Source organism: Onthophagus taurus, chromosome 2, assembly GCF_036711975.1.
Source record: "Onthophagus taurus isolate NC chromosome 2, IU_Otau_3.0, whole genome shotgun sequence".
NCBI classification, from domain to species: domain Eukaryota; kingdom Metazoa; phylum Arthropoda; class Insecta; order Coleoptera; family Scarabaeidae; genus Onthophagus; species Onthophagus taurus.
Window position 1 is genome coordinate 27,579,652 of NC_091967.1, and position 24,368 is coordinate 27,604,019.

Consider the following 24,368-nt stretch of genomic DNA (forward strand, 5'->3'; position numbering starts at 1 on the left):
GTTTCGTTTTCGTGAAACTGTTACACTTTTGAAGAATATTTTGAAGAAAACCATAAATTAGTTGCAAATTAAGATTTACGCAGTAAAATAAACCCTATACGACATTTAAGGGTAGCTGAGGATAGCTATGGTTTGTCGATTTTGGTGCAATTTACCACGATGATTTTTTATACGTTAGATAGTACACTGTTCAAAGCAGATAACATATTCGTCTTGGCATCAAAGTCTGGTTAACTCACTTCTGCTCATATGAAAAATTGGCTACAAAATGTCTATTTCCCAAACACCGGACCTAAATCATTACTATTACTGGATTGTTGGAGTGGCCACTGTCCTGAAATTATTACGAATGACTGATCGAGTAATTTTATTTAAGAACGGCCTTATATCATTACAAGCATTCCTAATCCTATTAATAAGTTCATTCCTTGGGGAACAGGTGTTTCATACACTTTTCCTTTCAAATATCCCCATACAAAAAAGTCTAAAGGATTAAGATCTGCAGATAGTGTGGGCCATGCGACTGGTCCACCACGACCAATTCATCTTGCAGGAAAATGGTTGTCTAGCCAACTTCTTGCCACCCTACCATGATGGACTGGACAACCAACAAGTTGAAACCAGGCCTTTCTTCTTAAATCTAAATCAATGTCACCCCACATATTGGCAAGTTCGGCTTCCAAAAATTGCAAGAACGCCGCAGCGTTTAGTCGTGGAGGCAAAAAGTAAGACCCGAAAATGCGGTTATTATAAACACCTACCCAGACGTTGGCACTAAATTCATGTTGGAAGTTTCGTGGCCGAATTGCGTGCGGATTTTCATGCGCTCAAACATGTAAATTATGAAAGTTTACAATTCCACGTCTTGTGAAACAGGATTCATCAGTCCACATTATACTATTTAAAAAATTTCGATTGTTGGCTATTGCATTAGCAATCCACCGACAAAACGGAGCACGCCGTTCTTCATCGCCAGGTTGCAATCCTTGCACGGGTTGTAAATGATAAGCATGCGGATGTCTTCTATTTGGATATCTTCTCCTATACTCTCGGGCTGCTTCTGCTAAATTTCCGTTTGCAAACCCATAAACAAAATGAATATCCACTATCTTGGTTAGAAAAAATAAACGGCATTTTATAAAGTTTTTATGCAAAAAACAAAAAAATTACAAATTAAAAAAAAACTAATTTAACACATTAAGGAAGAATAGTAATGAATTTAACACGTTAACGAATAAGAAAAATTAATTTAACTCTCTGATGAACAACTACTGGTTTGACACTTCATACAATAAACTAAAGTATTAGTGAACTTACTTTGTTTCCTTGGCACACGTTATTATACCTATCTTTAAGTATCTCCTCCATCGAGATATACTATGTTTACTGGAGTGCGTGCTTTGAGCTAGAAAACGAGCCGGCCTCCCCCACCCCATAACCCCAAAAAGCTACGGAAAAAAAATTATATATATATTTTTTTCCTAACTAATAACTTAAATATGTATTATTTTGTATTTTTCATCATTATTGAATAACATTATTTGAATTACTTAGTAAATATTGAATAAATATCCATTAGTTAGTGCTATTTGTATTTCTTGCCGTTATGGGGTGGGGGAACATGCTGGCGTATCGGACCGTTTTCTCGACCAAGCGAATATCGTGAGCACGTACTCTAGTAAATTATATGTATCTCGATGATCTCGTCTAAGTAAATTGGTCTATATCGAATAATAAACAGCGGATTATCTTGAAAACGAACAACTTTAGCGCATTTTGATAAGAGTACCTTTTTTGTTTAAAAAAGTACACAGAATAAAAATTTTTATTCAAAAATCCAAAAAGTACACTGTCAGAAAAGTTATGGTTATTTTAATCCGTAAAGAATACGTACAGGGCACCCTCTACCGGCTATAGTAACACAGATTTCATAATCGGCTTTCTCATGCCAAAAATGCTTTCTCATACCTTCTTATACCAAATTAGAATAGAATCGTTTGAAATACACGTATAATATTAAATAAAAATTAATTTAAGTATTTAATTTGAACATCCTGTATCTCCAAAACAAAGCGTTTGTCGACCTATGTTTATATGAAATTTTGATGTGGCTGAAGTTAGATTCATATTCGAATCTGTACCAGATTCAGATTCATAAAATTACAGTTGACCAGACAAGTATTGAACATATCAATTGAAAAATCGCTTTCTGAAACTACAGAAGTTGTGGCAATCTGCGACTACCCTGGATAATTCGAATAGACCCTCTAGTATGTTCCCTGTCTACCCTCACCCTGAGATTTGCCGTAGGGGCCGAGAGGTTCCTCGTTTTCAATAGTATACTTAGATATTATTTTCTCAATAACTAGAGACTGCAGCACCCTGGGACTAGTCTAGATTATTGCATTAGGCCCTCTGGTATCCTTCTAGCACACCAGCACCCACAGATTTGCCGTAGGGGGCGAGGGGTGAATTTTTTAATATTCCTCGTTTTCAATAGCAAATATAAACGTTATTTTCTCAATAACTAGAGACTGTAGCACCCTGATACTAGTCTAGATTATTGCATTAGGTCCTCTGGTATCTTTCTAGCCCACCAGCACCCCCAGATTTGCCGTAGGGGCCGAGGAGTGAATTTTTTTAATATTCGTCGTTTTCAAGAGCAAATTTAAACATTATTTTCTCAATAGCTAGAGACTGCAGCACCCTGGGACTAGTTTAGATTATTGCATTAGGTCCTGTGGTATCCTTCTAGCCCATCAGCACCCCCAGATTTGCCGTAGGGGCCGAAGGGTGAATTTTTCAATATTCCTCGTTTTCAATAGCTAAGTTAAAAATTATTTTCTCAATTACTAGAGACTGCAGCACCCTGGGACTAGTCTAGATTATTGCATTAGATCCTCTGGTATCCTTGTAGCTCACCCACACTCCCAGATTTGCCGTAGGGGCCGAAGGGTGAATTTTTTAATATTCCTCGTTTTCAATAGCAAATTTAAACATTATTTTCTCAATAATTAGCGACTGCAGCATCCTGATACTAGTCTAGATTATTGCATTAGGTTCTCTGGTGTCTTTCTAACCTTTCTTTATTCCTTATTTTTTTGAAGACACCTAATGCTAACATAAATTGTTGTAATAAAAATATTACAGACAATAACACAAATTTTAGTGTTATTTAACCCTTTCGCGACGATTACATAAAACTTAGTGGTGCATATGTGTACCAGGAGTCGCGAAAGGGTTAAGACAGAAGAAGACATAAATAAAAATTGAAACTAATTGAACACAGTCACACACGTTCATATAAACCCATTCATAGCTAACTTATTGCGGCTGAACCAACTTTTCCACAATTCACACGTTAGTTAGTAGTACACGTTTTATGGATCATTTCATTGTGTTGACCTAGTAATTACAAGGCTGGTGTCATCAGCATAATTCGTTTTGTGACAATTCAGGCTGAAGAGTTGGTCATTTATAAAGATAACGAACAAAAGCGGTCCCAGTATACTACCCTGTGAGACACCGTAGAGTGTAGTTTTATTAGTAGAAATTACAGTCTTACTTTTTAAGCTTATGACTTTAGTAGAGTGTGACCTATTATTTAAATAAGATGTTATAATTATTTAAATAAAATGTTATAATATCGTTGGCTGGTCCCCTGAATCCATATCGCTCAAGTTTCATTACTAAGAGAAGTAAAAGCAATATGAAATTATAATATCAAACTAAATATTACATCAGTTTTAAATATAATAATCTAGACTAGTTCTAGGGTGCTGCAGTCTCTAGTTATTGAGAAAATAATGTTTACATTTGATATTGAAAACGAGGAATATTAAAAAATTCACCCCTCGGCCCCTACGGCAAATCTGGGGGTGCTGATGGGCTACAAGGATACCAGAGGACCTAATGCAATAATCTAAAGTAGTCCCAGGGTGCTGCAGTCTTTAGTTATTGAGAAAATAAAGTTTAAATTTGATATTGAAAACGAGTAATATTAAAAAATTCACCCCTCGGCCCTTACGGCAAATCTGGGGGTGCTGGTGGGTTAGAAAGATACCAGAGGACCTAATGCAATAATCTAGACTGGTATCAGGGTGCTGCAGTCTCTAATTATTGAGAAAATAATGTTTACATTTGATATTGAAAACGAGGAATATTGAAAAATTCACCATTTGGCCCCTACGGCAAATCTGTGGGTGCTGGTGTGCTAGAAGGATACCAGAGGGCCTAATGCAATAATCTAGACTAGTCCCAGGGTGCTGCAGTCTCTAGTTATTGAGAAAATAACGTTTAAATTTGCTATTGAAAACGAGGAGTATTAAAAAATTCACCCCTCGCTCCCTACGGCAAATCTGGGGGTGATGATGTGCTAGAAGGATACCAGAGGACCTAATGCAATCATTTAAACTAGTCCCAGGGTGCTGCAGTCTCTAGTTATTGAGAAAATAATATCTAAGTATGCTATTGAAAACGAGGAACCGCTCGGCCCCTACGGCAAATCTGAGGGTGAGGGTAGACAGGGAACATACTAGAGGGTCTATTCGGAATTATCCAGGGTAGCCGCAGATTGCTACAACTTCTGTAGTTTCAGAAAACGATTTTTCAATTGATATGTTCAATACTTGTCTGGTCAACTGTAATTTTATGAATCTGAATCTGGTACAGATTCGAATATGAATCTAACTTCAGCCACATGAAATTTTGGTGTTAATTTTAAAAGATCTATCGAGTGTTAAAGTCCTGCTACAAAAACCTGAAACACCCTGTATGGTAGAATGTATTAAAGGGAAAATTGTAAATATTAATAAACAATAAAACGCTTATTAGAGCGCCATGGGTTACATCTGTCTCTTTTATACATGTTCAAAATGATGTTCAAAAATGTAACTACTGTTTTACCATATTCAATTGCATAAAAGGTGAAAATTTTTAATGGAACACCCCATTTTTGATTAGCTTACCAGATAGAGAATTCAATTGTCTACAAATCTTCACTACATGTCCCTATACCTATCTGTTGCATTTGTTGAAATAGAGCGGAATGAATCAAAATCGTGCAAAGAATGGCAGATTTTTTTTATTTTTCTACTAGTAGGCCATGAAATATATGCGTTTGACAGCTTTCAAGTGATGCTGCCATAATTGTTTGTAATTTCACAGGTGATAAGCATTGACTTGATCCAAATTAAAAAAAAAAGAGTTAACGATGACAAATTAAACGAATTTTTAAATGTCATATTTTTATTAATAGCCTAGTTGTTTATTGGTTAATGCTTGATTATGAATTACAAAAAAGACGAATTTGTGACCATGGTTTTTATTTTGAGATAATGTCAACGAAATACTAGTCTTGCTCAAAGAGTATATCGTGAAAGATACCGAAATGCCCGACGTCCGAGCAGGCGATGTTTCGATAACGAACTGATATTGGAGATTGAAGATATTGGAAGTGTCAACATATCTAAACGTCGAAAAAGGTCGTATGTAGTTCGAGAAGAGAACAATGAACTAAATGTTTCATTAAGTGTGTAAGAGAATACGTATGTAAGTACACGACAGATCGCTAGAGCAACAGATATGAGTAAAAGCTCACTAAACTGAATTATAAGGTTTCACAACTACCACCAAGAATTTCATGGAGATGATTTTACTAACAGAGTAGCTTTCTGTACGACAACTTTAGATGAAATAAATGAAAACCCTCTTTTCGTATCATCAATTCTGTTTAGTGATGAAGCTACTTTTAAAAGTAACGGGTTAGTAAATTGACATAATAATCATGCATATTATGCAACCGAAAATCCTTTATTGCTAAGGCGCATAAATAATTCAAATGTATGGTCGTTAAATGTTTGGGGCTGAATATTTAACCGTAAAATAACTAGGCTTACTGGCGGGACAAATTTGCAAAACATTTTTAGAAGAAGAGTTGCCAGAGTTGCTAGAAGATATAGATTTAAAAACTAGACAAAAAATGATATTTCAACACGACGGGGCACCTGCACCTTATTTCAGGGATGTTTTTCAAAACTTTTTAAATATTGGATATGGAATTGGTCGTGGAGGTCCAATACCGTGGCCGGCAAGATTACCTGATCTAACTCCGCGCGACTTCTTCCTTTGGGGATATGTCAAAACCTAAAGATGGTACGCTTATATTCCAACGACGAAAGAAGATATGATGAATAAGGGAAAACTTTAGAAATATCTCTGCTGAAACACTAGATAATGTGCAATCCGAATTCGTAAATCGGCTTCATCTATGCATAAAGCACAGATGGCAGATATTTGAATACTTATAACTAAAGTTTGGTTAAAAATTATTTATCGTCTTATTTCATGGCGTACTAATGAAAAAATGAACAAGATCTGGAATACTTTGCATGATATTGATTAGTCCCACAATATCTCAAAAACTACAACTGATAGGTATAGGGACATGTAGTGAAGATTTGTAGAGAATTAAATTAAAATTTTAGACTTTTTTGCAATTGAATATGGTAAAACAGTAGTTACATTTTTAAACATTCTGTATAAGATAGATAGAACAACCAGTATGTATAAAAGTATTTTCCGTTTATAGTGTGCTAAATTTGCTACGACTTTTGTCTAAGGAAGAACTGTGTATCTCGGCTCTTTAATGCCATTTATGTACTTTGTTGCTTACGTGGGACACCTGTATATTAAAAATGTTATTATATGTATAGTACGTATATTATAACATTTTCTAATAGAGCTAAAAAATGCGAATTTAATGATACCTTGTAATCAAATATTGGATAATTACTTTTTATTATACAAATTAATACATAATGAAAAGTGTGACGCACGTAATGTTTAAACGATGCACCTTAAAATTTTCGCAGGACGTGATACGCGTTTTTTTTTAGTTTTGCTCTATTCATTACATTGGTGAAGTATCTCATGTACATTTCAATTTCATCTAAAAAAATACGCGTTAAAAAAATATCATAGAACACAATGTGCTCCCAATAATATATTGGACACGAGGCGTAGATTCAAATTCAACTGTTCTACTTCTTAAGTTAGAAAAACCAAATTTGGCATACTTTATGAGTGTACCGAGAGTATTAATTGATAGCAAGTTGAAACCAATTGAGGCATTTCAAAGGGTTGATTAGGGGTGATGGTCCCCTAAATTTTGAATTAAATTGCACATGAAATGAAGTAGTAATGTATTAAATCCGCCAAAAGGTTAAAAAAATCTGTCAAAATTTAGGGTACCATCACCCTTAATCAACCCTTTGAAATGCCTCAATTGAGTTCAATTTGCTACCAATTAATACCCTTTGTACACTCATACCGTATACCAAATTTGGTATTTATAGCTTAATGTATTACGAAGATATTGAACTTTTCAAAAATTTAAGACCCAACTTTGAAGGCCTATGAGTCCTCAGGTGTACAACTTAGTTACGTTAAATCATCTTAATTTGTTATCCTCTACATGTTCGTGCTCTGTGTCGGTTCTTATGTAAATCACCCTGTATAACAAAGAAACGGTTTTTTTGAGATATCTAGTTAGCCATGCATTTCATTCAAAAAATAAAAAGCTCTTTAAATTGAGTTTAAGAAACTGCAATTCTTTCCCTATTTAATCATCTCTCTATCTCCGCTAGTTTTCGAAATCTCCATACTAGTCATGGAAAAAAACTCACCCAGTATAGTTGGCAGTATTGTCATTTAATGTTTTTGATCCTTCTTGTGGGACATCAAATATTCATAATCTGACCAAAATTTCTTGTGTCACTTCGTTTTTTTGTAATTTAAGCTTCTTCTTCTAGATTATCTCAAAGCTCAAATCTATTAAATTGTGATTTGTTTTATTGCGTTCAACCATTAGTGGAAACTGACACGCACATTTTGGAATCGGTTGAAGCGTCTTTAAAGAGCGGCGATGAAGACGAACTCTCACGAACTTGCTATTTTTTTATGGATATCCTAATTCGTGACTTTTCCCCACAAGTTTTTCTTCAATTACGGACCATTTTAAAGGTATTTATTAATTTTTTATTAAAATATGTATTCTAATTTGTTACTAGTTTTAATAAGATGAATTTTAGGAACTCGAAAATATTTTTATTTCGAATGATTCGTCCGAAATCAAATTAATTGTAGCCAAGTGTTTTTTAAAGTTTACCAAAGCATTGCGTTGCCATATTAATTATTGTTCCAATCCTGCAATGCATAATTTAATGTTTAATGTAAGTATTTATTAATATTAATTACTTAAGTTAAATAAGTAACTGGTGTTTAAGAAACAAATTTTTGAGAAGGCTGAGCAAGAATTAAAAAATGAATGTGCTTGTGATAAAAATACTGTAATTATTTATTGTTTACAAAATTTGCAATGGTCTTTGGAAGAGTTCTTATCAGTTAATGGTTTAGGATCGAATTTAATACATTCTGAAAAGGTATAAAAATTGGTTACTTTTGATTTCCATAAGATTTCTTAATTTAACTTATTATTGCAGCTACATCTTTATATGGTGTTATTACAATTAATCTATGATCTTGTTCATATTACAAATCAGTTTTTTCAAGCTAATAAAAAACTATTGAATCTATTAAATAAGACTTTAAATAAATTTGCTCAAGTTATTTGTAAGATTTCGTAAGTATTTAAAAAGTAAGAAATACTTATGTAATTAGTAAAACTTTTTTTAGATTAAGTATAATTTGTGCAGATTATAATCAGCAGCTTTACATAATTTATATAAGTTTAATTATAACGTTTTTAAACATTTCAAAATTGTTACTGCCTTCAAATTCTAATTTATATTTTGGACCTGTAAAAGAGGTTTTAATCACGATAGCTTCTGATGTTACTATTATGCTTTTTTATCCACAAATTTATGATGAAGTGTTAGAATATGCGCAGGTAAGTACATATAAAGGGATAGACTTAATGCTCGAAAATGTTTAAAATCGAAAATAGGTTTATTATTCGAAAGATTTTTTTGCATTGATTGGAATACATTTTTCGATCATAATTGTACCCTTTATCAACTTCTCCACATCTTATTTACCCTTGGTTGTGTTAACCCAATGGGTAAAAAGGATTTAAATCCAATATAATAAAGATAACATTTGTAGCTTATAAAACTCGAAAATTTAAACAACTACCTTTCTCTAAAAGATATTTACGCCAGTTTTTTGACAGCGGTAAAACTTTTAAGAACCAAAACTAATGAGGCGTGCGATATTAAAGAATTTAATATGGATGATATAAAATTGGCTTTGAAAACTTGGACTTTCTATAAAGATATGCGAATTGCGAATATATTTTTGGAGAATACTGTTCAAGATGATGATTTTAATGGTGTGGTATTAGCTCTGATCTGCTCTTTTTGTAATGTCGTTTATTTTAGAAATGTTATGTAGTTTATTAGCTCATAAAGATATTGGTCTAAAATTAAAAATGTATAAAATGCTGTTGGATAAGTTCACTAAAACAATGGGTCCAAATATGTGCATCAAATCTACAATATTAAAAAATAGTAACATCGAATTTTTATTAAATTGTAAAATTTTCAACAAAATAATTTTGGAGGGGTTATCTTCACTGGATAATGACGTAAGTATTTTATTCATTTTTATTAAATATGCATTGATTTACTATTTACTTATGCTTAATAATTTTCCATTAAATGCACTTTTTTAGATTGTGAGATAGTATTAATTTTTAGGTTCGTCAAACTGCCGAAAATATTTTACTCATCGTATTCAAATCTTCAACGGTAGTATCAGAAAGTATTTGGCGAAAAGTTCTCGAAATAATTTTGTTGACGTTTCCGGCTTTAGCGTGTTTTGCAAAGGATACGTCATCATTAGGTCAATTAGTTCTGGATATTGTTGATCCAGATCGAGGACAATCTATGGGAATGACATTAGATTCTGTAAGTAATTGAAATAAATGTTATTCCTATATTTTTGTGTAGAATTGGAACATGGATACTTCTTAATGTGTTGAATCAAAATATATAATTATCCAATTAAGTAACACCACACTTACTTCTTTTAAAATTTATTTTAATTTACTGTATTATACTCGTCCACACCAAGATCCGGAATTACAACCTCCATAAATTGTAGACCTCTGTTTCTGTGCGGTTTCTACGTGAGATGAGACGGAGAACCCCGTATAGTTTAGAAAGTCAGGGACGTACCAACGAATTTCTTTGAGTTCATTATACTTAACTGTATTGGTCAGTAAACTATATAATAATAATAATATTAATAACATCGAAAACGTAAGCCTAAAGCCCGAACTTAGAATCACTATCAGAAGGGATTTCTTCATCACTATCTGATTCTGCTAAATTATGCTTATGCCGTGCCTGATTTGTGTGAACCCAAAAGACACCTCTTTATTTATGACTTGTTTATGTACACCATCATAAATCGAAATTCCGGATCTTGGTGTGGACGCCTATACAGGTGTTTCAGGTTTTTGTAGCAGGACTTTAACAGTCGATAGATCTTTTAAAATTAGCACAAAATCTTCGTATAAACATAGGATGACAAATGCCTTGTTTTGAAGATACAGGGTGTTTGAGTTAAATTTTTTAATTGATTTTTATTTAATATTACACGTGTATTTCAACAGATTCTATTCAAATTTGGTATATTATGGAGTCCGTTTTACTATAGCCGGTAGAGTGCGCTCTGTAACGTATTCTTTACGGATTAAAATAACAATAACTTTTCTGACAGTATACTTTTTGGCTTTTTGAATAAAAATTCTTATTCTCGGTACTTTTTTAAGCAAAAACGGTACTCTTATCAAAATGCGCTAAAGTTGATCGTTTTCAAGATAATTCGTTTTTTATTATTCGATATAGACCAATTTTTTTAGAGAATTGTTAAAGATAGGTATAATAATGTTTGCCATTGAAACAAAGTAGGTAAGTTCACTAATATTTTAGTTTATTGCATCAAGTGTAGCAAATCACCAGTAGTTGTTGATCAGTGTAAATTAATTTTTCTTATTCGTTAACGTGTTAAATTCAATTTTCTTATTTATTAACGTGCTAAATTCATTACTGTTTTTCCTAATCAGGTCAAACTGTTTTTTTTCCACTTTTTGTTTGCTGCATAAAACTTTATAAAATGCCGTTTATTTTTCCTAACCAAAAGTTAGCGGATATTCATTTTGTTTATGGGTTTGCAAATGGAAATTCAGCAGAAGTAGCCCTAGAGTATAGGACAAGATATCCACATAGAAGACATCCGCATCCTTCTGTGTTTGTGAAAGTGCATACACAAATAGTTGAAAATGTCTAAATAATGATGGGTAGATCGTAATAATGACAATGTTAGACTGCAAAGAAACGTTAGAAGAAGAATTTTGCGTGAGTTCGACAATGACCCCACTGCGAGTGTTAGAAGAGTTTCGAATGCCTTACGAATTTCTAGGGCGCGTGCTTATCGCCTTTTAAAACATGATCATAGACATGCTTATCATTTACAACCCTTGCAAAGACTGCAACCAGTCGATGAAGAACGGCGTGTAACGTTTTGTCGGTGGATTGCTAAAGCATCAGCGAATAATCGAGATTTTTTAAATAATGTAATGTGGAACGATGAATCGTCTTTCACAAGACATAAGATTGTAAACTTTCACAATTTACATGTTTTGGTATCCCTACGCAATTCGGCCACGAAACTTCCAACATGAATTTAGTGTCAACGTCTGGGTAGGTGTTTATAATAATCATCTTTTAGGGCCATACTTTTTGCCACCACAACTAACCGTTACGGCGTTCTTGTGGGATGTGTGGCATGACATTGATTTAGCTTTCAGAAGAAAGGCCTGGTTTCAACTTGATGATTGTGCAACTTATCATGGTAGGGTGGTAAGAAAATGGTTGGCGAGACAACCATTTTCCTGCAAGATGGATTGGTCGTGATGGACCAGTCGCATGGCCCCACGATCAGCAGATCTTAATGCTTTTGACTTTCTTGTTTGGAGATATTTGAAAGGAAAATTGTATGAGACACCTGTTCCCACAAGGGATGAACTTTTGATAGGATTAGGAATGCTTGTCCGACGAATTACTTATCGAGTAATTAAGAATTATGCAAGCAAAATTTTTTACATTTTCAGCAATTTATTTAATTTTTTTCTTTTATTATTTAGATTAAAAAACATTAATAAACCAAAACATTAGTTAATTCACCTACTTTGTTTTCATGGCACACATTATTTTAACTATCTTTTCGATAAGAGTACCATTTTTGCTTAAAAAGTACACAGAATAAAAATTTTTATTCAAAAAGCCAAAAGGTATACTGTCAGGAAAGTTATTGTTATTTCAATCCGTAAAAAATACGTTACAGAGCGCTCTCTACCGGTTATAATAAAACGGACTCCATAATCGTCTTTCTCATGCCAAAAAACCTCCGTATAGCAAATTTGTAAAGAATCGGTTGAAATACACGTTAAATAAAAATCAATTTAAAAATTTAATTTAAACAGCCTGTATCTCCAAAACGAAGCGTTTGTCGACCTATGTTTATATGAAGTTTTTGTGTTAATTTTAAAAGATCTATCGACTGATAAAGTCCTGCTACAAAAACCTGAAACACCTGTATACAAAATTCTTGTATTTTTTATAACTCGAAAACGCGTAAATCAATTGAAACCATTTTTCAGAACTGAGTTCCTAGCTTCAATTAACGTCTTTTTATGGTTTTTGATACAATTTTAGAATCACAGAAATGATGGAAAATTCATGTGTTCACCGGATATTACTCCATATTTTTATTTTCTGGCGAGGCGACAATTACATTATTATAATTTCTGAATATCTCATTTAGTTCTAAACCGTTTTTTTCTCTTATAAGATTTTGAGTACATAAGTGGTTAAGCCAGAAAAAAGGTATTTTTAAATATCTACATGCCTTGTTTACGGCATTGCAGTTACAAAAGTTAGTTATCGTAGTTGGCACTGATTTCAACTAATAGACAACCTAAGACTTGACGTCACAGAGATGTTGTCAGACTTAGGCAGTCTATTGCAATTTATGTTTAACGTGAATGCAATATCATTAATTGATCAAAAGCGTTGGAATTCAATGATCCTCAAAGCATATGATAAAACATAACTCTAGTACACTGTCAGGTAACATCAATAAGTCGCGTTTAACGTTATTTTTACAATGGATACTTACACATATGATGAGCAAGTAGATATAATTTTAGTTTATGACCAATGTCAATTTAATGATCTCAAAAGCGTTCGAGTTTATAGGGAAAAGTTTCCTAATCATCGAGTACCATATTTCCAAATATTTGGAAATATCGTAAGGCGTCTCAGGGAAACAGGTAGTTTGAAACCAAAACACACAGACCGTGGATGTCAACGTACAAGACGAAATGTAGAGTTGGAAGAAAGGGTTCTTGAAAGAGTGGCAGAAGACCCTAAAATTAATACGAGGCGCTTAGGAAATCAACTAAAAGTCTCTAAACATATTGTCCATAGAGTAATAAAAGATAATTATTACACCCATACCACCTTCAAAAAGTGCAAAAGCTTTTACCTGTGGATCACGAAATGCGTTTGACTTCTGCCAACTTATCCAAAACGAAAGAATCCACGACCCACATTTTAGTAGAAGGATATTATTGACAGACGTTTACTAGATCTGGTATCACTAGCATGCGTAACGATCATGTTTATGCTGAAGAAAATCCAGATAGTCCATCATCAGCATCAATTCAAAGTCAATGTTTTGGCTGGAATTATTGGCGATAACATCATTGGACCGACAATAATACCAAATCGGTTAAATGGCGAAGTTTATTTAAATTTATTGAGACAGTCGTTACCGGATTTGTTAGAAAATTTTCCTTTATTACTTCGTCGCGATATGTGGTTCATGCACGATGGTGCTCCGCCACATTTTACAATGTGGCTGTTTGGCAATATTTAAATCAACAATATCCTGGTCGATGGATTGGAAGTGGAGATTGGAGTTGATGCCCCAATAAAATGGCAAGCAAGATCACCAGACCTTACACCGTGTGGCATTGAAGTCAAAAGTCTATGTCTCTATAATTAATAGTGAAGAGGAATTACGAAAAAAAAATGTTGTTAGCATTAATCTAGTTGTTCCTCTATAATTTGAACAATCTTCATTGTCTCCTCTTCTATGTAATGGCAGTATGCATCTTATATTTCCGTATTTATTTTATGAGTTTTATTATTTATTTCTGTTGCCATTCTCAATTTTCCTGCCCGTACCATCTTTTTTACTTTGTTTCCTTGATGCTTGAATTTTCCGTATTTTTTTTGTGGATCCGTTGGATAGATTCATTTTACTTTCTTGATTACAGCTTGCTCTTTGTTTGTTACAACTTTGTTTGCATGTTCTACATATCTTTTTTGGTGTGCTTAGCAAGCATGCCTGAAAAATGGTCCATAGTTGTTCCATATTTTTCTTCTCTCGGTTTACCTTGGCTTCTAATTTATTTTTTATTGCTTGTTCATACCTCTGAGGTTGCAGAATGGTCGCCCAATATCTCGCTTTCCGTGTTTTGGTTACTTCTATTAGTTTTTTGTCTTCTGCATTTCGATATTCTCATTCTTTCCATCGCCTCATCTATTTTTCATTTTCGATCATCACACAGTTATATCCAATCTTTGTTCTTTTTAGTTTCTTCCTCTCTTCCGTAACTCGCCACATTAGTGTTTTCCATATCTCTAATTTTTATTGTGTACAGTTGCAATCTATACAAATTGGTTCCACTGTAGCTCTCTTTAGTTTGATTTTATTTCTCAACATTTTCACTTTGTCACCAAAACTTTCAACTATCGTATCTAGTTTCACTTCACGAAGTTTTTCATTTCTTTCGTTATTTCAGGCTAAACCATCTGATACATCCTTTTTCTCTTATTATTAGGTTATTCCTCCTTTCCTTCTCTATGTTTTCCAGCTTATCATCGATCATTTCTATCTCCTTTCTCGTCCCTTTATCTCCCCTTTGAGCATTTTATTTTGTTGCAACATTTTTTACCTCATACTTTTTCTCTCCTGTTGATTCACACTTTTCTTCAAGAGACTATTAGCATTTCTTTCGTTTCCATTAATTCCGTCTTCCCTCTCTTAGTTATATGGTTTTTTGTTAATGATCTTAATTGTTTCTTCCTTTTTTTGTAATTTCGTCAGTTTATTCTACTATTTTCCTGTTAGTATCGGTGTCCGATTAAGAATCAGGTTCGCCATGTAACTTCTCTAGCGAGAGTAAAACCTTCGAATACTTTGAACTATTCTTTGATTTGGCGATCGAGTTACTAATAATTGAAGAAATTAACAAATATGCTCAATTTTAGGCATTTATACTGAGAAAAATAATGTGGAAAAACTACCTAAAATTTAGTCATATTATCTAGAATTTTTAGTCAAAAATTAGCTAACTACTACTACTAGTTATAAAAACTAATTCTGTTTCTTTTAATTCTATTTAATTTAAGATAGATAAATGATATATCTTATAAATACCTAATCAAATTAGTTTCAATATATTTATAGTATTAATAGATGTTTTTACTATTAATATTATTTTTATTATTAATGGTTGTACATAGCTTTATTACTTAAATATAGACGTCTTACCTAATTTTTTGTATTAAGAAATATTTTCTATTAACGATCGTTGTAACGATGAAAACAGGTAGACAAAACGACTAAAATACATTTAAACAAAGTATTTAATAATAGTACATTTGTCCATTTAGGTAAAATATTTCATTGTTAAATGTATATAGATATTCAGACTAGAACAAAATACACAAAATACCAAATACTTTAGGTAACTAAACTACTCAACAACTAGACTTATCAACTGGTTTCCACGACGTAGTTTCTTTTTCTGAAAATTAGTTATATCTCCTCAGTAAATAGATAAATTAACTATCATAAATTTGACTAATTAGAATTGTATATGTCGGCTAAATTACGTTAGGTATATGAATAAATTTTCTAGCAAAAATGACTATTTCTCTTACAACTAAATTGATTTAGTTCAATTTTCCATATCATTTTTCTCAGTGTATCTGGAGAATTAAATTCATTTAGAAGAGAGAATTGGACACTAGTTGTTGTGACGCTACTTCTAAAGCAGCGATTGAGATTTTTCGACACAAAATCTGAAGAGTTAAATATTGATGTTGCGGCTAAAATGTACACAACATTTATTTAACAATCACAACTAATATTGATATTCGAGAGTAGTTATGGTGTAACAAAAACGGTTTCCGTTCAATCAAGTCCAACTTCGAGCGATTTCAGATCGTTATACTTTAGCATAATATCTGAAGTGTACCCAATATTAATTCAATCAATTTCAGCGTCGAAATTGTCATGTCTCAGCTCGTTAAATATTAATATTATAACAATAGACAACTATTATTTTTTATGAAATTGCATTATATCAAATTGTGAACTTTTAACAAATTTGATTTATTTATTTTAGATATTCAAATCCAACTTATCATTGCTCTTCAGTCGTCACGCTTCTGTTAGGAATGAGGCAATTTCAAGATTATGTTGGTTATTATCCATTCAACTGGATCACAATAAATTATTACCGCGACTTAATTATGTTTCAAATAAATTACATAATGTATGTTTTGCTAAATATCAAGTTGACGTAAACCATTTACCAGCATATACAAAAACTTATCATCAGGTGATATACATATATGTGCTATAGAAAACCGTTAAATTTTAATTGAGTTATTATGTTTATTTAATTCATTTAGCAAGGAGTATTAGAAAAACTTTTAAAATTATTATACACCGCAAATTTGGAACCACTAATTAAAAGATCAACATTAACTCAACTTGCAGTTATAATAGAAGACTATGCGTTACATAAAGAATTCTTAGAATTAGATGGAATTCAAAAAATGGTTGCGTTACTTAAGGATTCTCTTCTAGAAAAAAATTACGAAACATACCCGGATTGTGCGTTATCTCTAATAACTATTTTAAAATATTTAGCTTTATATAATTCATCAGTACGACAAAATTTAGGATGTGATGAAATTGTGTATTATATATTTAGAGGTATTTTTAAATACCTTTTTGTATGATTAAAACTAATAAATATTATATTTTAGCAATGTTATTATATCGTACAGACGATCGTCTTCTCCACGATGGAAGTACCTTAATATTTTGTTTACTATACAATAATTATTTAAAGGGAAGTGTTATCCAAGCAAATTTATCTCTACCGAATATTATACTTCAAAATTTACAAGTTCCATTCAGTTGTGTAACGTTTCAAAATAATTCTGACGATTTTTCTGATTTTAATATTTGGACCAAAAACGACAACGAAAAACAGTTTTCTTTAAAATTAATGTGGAACTTTGCGTGGTTCAACAATAAAACAAATATTATGGATTGGAACATTTCTAACGATTTTAATTTGGATTTGTGTTTATCTGAAAAAGAATTGAAGCGTGTTCAAAATTCTTCGCTGGAATTTTGTTTCAGAAAATGCCTGAATGCTATTCAAAGCGATTATTATAACGAATTTGTGAAGTTAATTGGGTAATATATTATAAATTATAACCTTACAAATAAATTTCCAAACAAATTATTTTTTTTTTTAGAATTTTACATTTATATCGAATACTAACACCGAAATATGCAACAAACATCGATTTTTTTTCATCACCTTCAACGATGATATTAGAAAGATTGTTTTATTCAGCGTGTCCAAATGAAGACGAATTAAGAATTATGATGGAATGTTTAGCATTACTTATTCCGTTAAATAATAACAACTTAGCAATTTACGATTGTTTGCTTCAAAACCAATTAATGTTTACACAAGGAGAAAAAAATGGTCTCGACGTGGAATTCTTCAGGTTAATCACAACTTGTATGAAACACAATAAAAATTCCTATTATAACGGATTCGAAGTGGTAAATTTAATTTCCGAATGCCTAAGTTGCGATGTACAAGGCTTTTATAATTTGGGTAAGTACAACATTTTTAATTACGAATAAATTTTGATACATTTTTCTTAAGCTTTATTAGATTCAATGTTAACATGTTTAACTCAAATAACATTAAATCCAGGATGGTCACAGTTAAGTGATAACCGAGATACAAAGCTATTTAATATTTGTTATAATCTAGGCGAATTAATTGCAACTTTTAATACTGGAAAAGGCGAGAACGCCTCGGAATCCGTGATGGGTTCTGCGATAATAAAAAACGCCATTTTATCATTATGCCACATTTTACACGAAATGATTAGTTGGAATATTGAAAATTGGGAGTATTACTTTATTGAAAAAGAATCTGGAATCAATCGAAACTTAGTAAATTTGTTTTTATTATTTGAAAGTAAAGACGTAACCATACGAGCGGGTGTATTTCAATTATTCACTGGATTATTTCTTTCTATTGATTGCATTAATGAATTAACTGAAAATTTACACTATAATTTACGAGAATTGTTATTTTCGATTTTGATTGATAAATATGAAAGCGTTTTGGTTAAAGAACATGTTGCTAACGCTTTATATAATTATATATCTACGTTGTTTCGGTTCAAGATTGACATGTTATTGGAAATTCCTAACATTTTAATAAGTATTAACTTTTTTTCTGCACTGACTTCAATGTTGGATTTATGTGTATCGAACGAATCAACTGTTAGAACACCAATTATTGCAGTTGGGTGTTTGAAATCATTATTGTGTTTAATTGGAAAGCTGTTTCAGGTATTTTCAACAAGTTTGAACAATCATTTTAATGATATACGGCTACTGAAATTGTTTTTAAGGTAAGATATAAGACTAATTTTTAGATTAAAATAGAAAATAATTGTTTTTACAAAAATCATCGTAGAGTTAATCAAATTCTTCCGGGTAAAGTTATGTAGAATTTTAGTTTGTGAAATATTTACATTTCTCGGGTGTTGTCGGCGAAGAAATCTTCGATTGGTCGCACAAAACAACAGAAATGAACTGATATGACGATGATAACTTATTACTGATCTTGAATCCAAAAGAAATGCGTTACAGTCCTTGTTAATGTTTGTCTGCGGTTAAAAGACAAAATCAGATTTTGGCTTGGAGATGATCTGGAAATTTTATGCTTAAACCGTTGGCATGGTTGTAAATGATCTTATGGATATATTTGGACCAGTGTACAGGATGGTACATTTAACGTGAGACAAGCGATTATCTCGAAAACAGTTCATTTTACATAAAAATGGACCAAAAGAAAGTTGTTCTGTGCGAAGGGGGAAACCATATGACGATTAAAAAATTTGACCTTGACCTTATTTTCAAGGTCATATGAAGGTTACGGCCAATTTTTTAAATGGCACCCTGTTTTTGATTGCAAAATCTGAATAAAAAAAAATACCGTGTGGTTTTGCCAGTACGACAGCGAAACATCTTTTGTAGACAAAATGTAAATAATTTTTTATTCAAATGGTTTTAAATATTGTTTATTTATAGAACAATGATTAAACTATACTATTAATCATCAACAAGTATAAAATCTATAATAAATGTTCAAATATTTCCCCACCGACTTCAATACATTTATTAACCCTTCTACTAAAACTTTCTTTACATCTTAAGAGGTTTTCTTGGCTACTATTTCTGCATGCATTTTTTATCCGCTCTTTCATGTTTTCTGGCGTAGTCGGTACTTCGCGATAAAGATTATCCTTAAGGACGCCCCACAAAAAAATATCAATATGTGAAAAATGAGCTGGACACCCATCATTTAGCAGCCACATATTTTTTTTGTATTTCTTCCCTGCTCAAATCTACAAGTAACGTTGGTAAGACGTCATCTAAAAAATTGTGTTTGAAATTTGCGATTTTCAAACACCTCCTGTATCTCGGCTATCCGGAAACTTAGTAAAACAGTAAAAACACAACTCAAATACTGAATACTCAACTTCTAAAATACTTAACTCTTTATAACTCAAAAAACCGTGATGACTAGAAAAATTCTACGTTCACCATTGGATTCTACGTGAAAAAATCTATTAGAAGCTGTTTTTACATTTTCGGGCAGCCGAGATACAGGGATTTCTGAAAATCATAAATTTTGAAACACTCATATCAAAAACGAAAAGGGCTATGAAAATTTGGTTTGCGCCATTGTAAGTTTCACAAACAAGTAGCTCAGGTTCGCGAAAGCCGCAACTTTCTATCCTTCATAATAACTGAGATACCTTGCAAACCCATCGAAATTTGGACACCCTGTACATCAATCCTTCATTTTCACTAAAAAATTGTAATAACTCACTTTCTCGCGTTCTGTAAGTTGTAATTGTTACTGTTGGAGCTATTATTTTTTTTGCTTTTAATCTTGAGGCTAACAGTTCTGATCCTTGTTTTGATAAATTGAGATGACGTAGTAAATCACTGACGAGGGAAGTATCAGAACTGTCCCTCACCGATTTGGTTGAAATTTGGTACAGCGATAGTTTGGCCAAAAATAAGGTTACGTATTTTTTGATACGTGCTAATAAAGAGAAATATATATATTCCCTTATAGGCTGAAAACGACAATAGCTATCGAAATGTGGCAAATGTAAACTAATATTCAGTTTCAAAGAGCTTTTGTATTATATCACACATATATCTGAGGGCTTCAGGGGGTAAACTACCCCTAGTTTTTTGGAATATTTTAAAAACCACCCTGTCGATTTTGGCGATAATATATATCCTTATAGTCCGTTTAAAAATATTAATGTGGGATTCCCCCTTGAAAGCGCTAACGAATAAGAAGATCGAACAGTTGCCTCTGAGATCCCGAAGAGCAACAGTCGTATTTGTAAAACGTTCCGATTGTATTAATATTATTTTATTTCAAATTACAAGTTTTAAAGTGTACCGCTAGAAATGATTAAAATAAACATTATTTTATTATGAAGTGAAAGTTTAATAAAAACACCCCTAGAAATAAATTAAATAGAATGTGAACCCTACACAATTTGGAGGCTCGTCCGCGATAATTTAAAATAAAAGAAAAACAGCAGTTTCGTGAGGAAAAGCGACGACGAAAATTCTGCGAAAAAAGCAAAGTTTGGTGAAGAAAAGCGACGAAGAAAATTCTGTAAACTTTGTGAAGAAGGCGGATCGTACGCAAGTTCGGCAAGACGTTCGAAGAAAAAACACAACCAGACGGCGACAACGAAGATCGATAAAATAACGGCTGTAGGCATCGACCACTGACGGGAACCAAGACTAGATAACGACGCGGGATCTTCTCAATTCAAGGGCACACAGATAAGTTGCATGCTTTTCTTTTAACTTTCGAAAAAAAATGGATCGTTTAGGCAATAATTTAGCTATTGAACGAAACATAACGAACGGAACAACGGCGACGATAAGAGCATGTCATAGATTAGTTTATGAAAACGACGGAGATAGAAATAATAGAAAAAGACTACGCGAATTTAAAGGTTTTGTTTTTCAAAATGACGACGAAAACAAAAAGAAATTAGATTACGCTACAAAAAATTTGACGTTAGATTTAAATTTAATTTGTAATTTATTGGAAATTCCAAACGACGCTGATAACAAAGAAGAATTGGTAAAAGTATTATGCACGCGATTATCTGATTTAAGTTTGTTAGCAAAAGACGATAAAACAAATGATGACGACGATGATGACGAAGATAATGATGACGATGACGACAATAGCGACGCAGGAAACAATGACGTAGCAAACGCAGTTTCCCGAACGAAGAAAACGACACCGAAATTCGTTTTAACGTTTAAAGACGTGGAAGACGCTGTTTCAACATTTAATGGAAGTGACACGTGTTCATTAGAGAAATGGTTAGACGAGTTTGAAGAAACCGCTTTATTAATGTGTTGGAGCGACGTAGAAAAATTGGTATACGGAAAAAAATTATTGAAAGATGACGCGCTTCTGTTTATAAAATCAGAACCAATAATTAAAACTTGGAAATCACTGAAAGACAGTTTGCAGAAAGAATTTGGACAGACAATCAATAGCGCTGCTTTACACAAGATGTTAGCAACCAGGAAAAAACGAAAGGAAGAGACGTTAACTGAGTACCTTCTTCAAATGCGACAAATTGCGGCACGAGGCTACATCGAACAGGACGCTTTGATTGATTACATTATCGATGGAATTATTGACGACGAAGCAAATAAAACTATTTTATACGGCGCGAGTTGCATGAATGATTTTAAAACGAAACTTAAGATTTACGAAAAAATGAAATCTAAACAATCTAAAGATAGACGGGAGTATAAAGACAAGAACATAAAGGAAGACAACCCAAAGACTAGGAAACCTGAACGCGAAGAAAAGGGACCTATTCCGACATGTTTTAACTGCGGAAGGAAGGGACATCTGTCAAGAAATTGTCACGATAAGGAAAAGGGAATAAAATGTTTCAGATGCAATAATTTTGGTCATATTGCTAAAAACTGCCAATCACACGATAACCAGAAGAAGCAATCGTACGTCATTAAAAAAAAAACTAAAGAAGAAAAACCAGGCTATAAGCAGTTATATCTTAACAACAAATTATTCTGTGGATTTATAGACACTGGAAGCGACTTGAATTTAATTAAAGTTAGTAGCTATTTAAAATTAGGCTCGCCAAATTTCGAAGAGACATCAATTTCTTTGCGAGGACTGGGCAAAAACACGGTATTTGCTATGGGTAAATTCAACGGTAATATAAACGTAGACGAGTGTGGATTTAAAACGACTGTACACATAGTACCTGATGATGCCATGCCCATGGATTTACTTATTGGTAAGCCGATATTAGAAAAAGTGACGTTGACAATATCTTCTAACGAAATTAGATTTTGTAATCATCTACCAAAGGAAGAAATGGGTGTCTCTGAGGAAAATGAAATATTTCTGATAAACACAGAAAATGATTTAGATGTTGGTAGATACGAATATTACGACAAAGTTCAACAGTTGATTGAAAACTACAAACCAAAGAAATGTTCAACTTCAACAAACATACAGACGAAAATTATTTTACAAGATGATGCACCAGTTTATCAAGCACCGAGAAGATTATCAATGCCAGAAAGATATGAGGTAGGCAGGCAAATTGAAAATTGGTTGAAGGACGGCATCATAAGAGAGAGTACATCGGATTTCGCCAGCCCTATTGTACTTGTAAAGAAGAAAGACGGAAGTACTCGCATTTGTGTTGATTATCGTAAGTTGAATAGGAAGATAATAAAAGATCGTTACCCTCTTCCTGTAATAGAGGATCACATTGATTTGTTGGCTGACGCAAGAATCTTTACAACATTGGATTTGAAAAATGGATTTTTCCATGTTCCTATAGCCGAAGAAAGTGTGAGATATACTTCATTCGTAACTCCAGGTGGACAGTATGAATTTCTACGTACTCCGTTTGGTCTGTGCAATTCGCCAGCAGTGTTTCAACGTTGCATAAACAATGTTTTCAAAGACTTAATTCAAGAAAGAGTCGTGATTTTGTACATGGATGATATTATTATACCAGCGAGTGACGTTAATCAGGCTTTTGCGAGATTAGAAAAAGTTTTAAAGATAGCGATGGACAATGGATTAGAATTCAAATGGAAGAAATGTCAATTTATTAAAAGCACGGTAGAATATTTAGGACATGAAATAGAAAATGGTTTTGTTAAACCAGCAAAACAAAAAATTAAGGCTGTTGTGAATTTTCCAAAACCGACAACAATAAAACAAATTCAAAGTTTTCTGGGCCTTACTGGTTATTTCAGAAAGTACATCGCTGAGTATTCTTTGATTGCAAAACCGTTAAGCGATATGTTACGGCAAGACAAAAAGCTTGTATTTGGAAAAGAAGAAGAGCAAGCGTTTGAGACTCTTAAACAGATTCTAACTAGTGAACCAGTATTGAAAATTTTTAACTATTACAATGAAACTGAACTACATGTAGATGCAAGCAAAGAAGGCTTTGGGGCAGTGTTGCTGCAGAAAGACCAAGATGATGGAAAGTTATATCCAGTTTATTATTGGAGTAGAAAAACGACAGACGCACAAAAAAGGTATCACAGCTATGAACTTGAGGTACTTGCTATAATAGAAGCACTAAAGAAATTTCGAGTTTATTTATTGGGAAGTAATTTTAAAATATCAACTGACTGTGCAGCATTTGCAGCAACAATGAAAAAGAAAGACCTTTGCACAAGAGTTGCACGATGGGCCTTGTTACTAGAAAAATTTGACTACACGATTGAACATCGGCCTGGACATCGAATGAAACATTGCGATGCTCTAAGTCGAAATCCAATAACGATGATAGTACAGACTGGATTTTTGG

General features: G+C 32.8%; 1 protein-coding gene across 2 annotated transcripts in view; it reads left to right on the forward strand.

Annotated features, from left to right (window-relative positions):
- The window catches only part of LOC111429379 (anastral spindle 3), a 34,317-nt gene that overhangs the window by 2,685 nt on the left and 7,264 nt on the right, over positions 1–24,368 (forward strand). Inside the window, exons 4-16 of one of the 2 annotated variants that reach the window (XM_071194592.1) lie at positions 7,812–8,022; positions 8,091–8,231; positions 8,286–8,441; positions 8,502–8,641; positions 8,695–8,908; positions 9,124–9,349; positions 9,399–9,604; positions 9,717–9,926; positions 16,508–16,723; positions 16,797–17,103; positions 17,157–17,595; positions 17,658–18,028; positions 18,080–18,842. In XM_071194592.1, coding sequence (XP_071050693.1) covers positions 7,812–8,022; positions 8,091–8,231; positions 8,286–8,441; positions 8,502–8,641; positions 8,695–8,908; positions 9,124–9,349; positions 9,399–9,604; positions 9,717–9,926; positions 16,508–16,723; positions 16,797–17,103; positions 17,157–17,595; positions 17,658–18,028; positions 18,080–18,842 — 3,600 coding nt within the window. The remainder of the gene's footprint in view (positions 1–7,811; positions 8,023–8,090; positions 8,232–8,285; positions 8,442–8,501; positions 8,642–8,694; positions 8,909–9,123; positions 9,350–9,398; positions 9,605–9,716; positions 9,927–16,507; positions 16,724–16,796; positions 17,104–17,156; positions 17,596–17,657; positions 18,029–18,079; positions 18,843–24,368) is intronic. The other variant, XM_071194593.1, reaches the window with a different exon arrangement.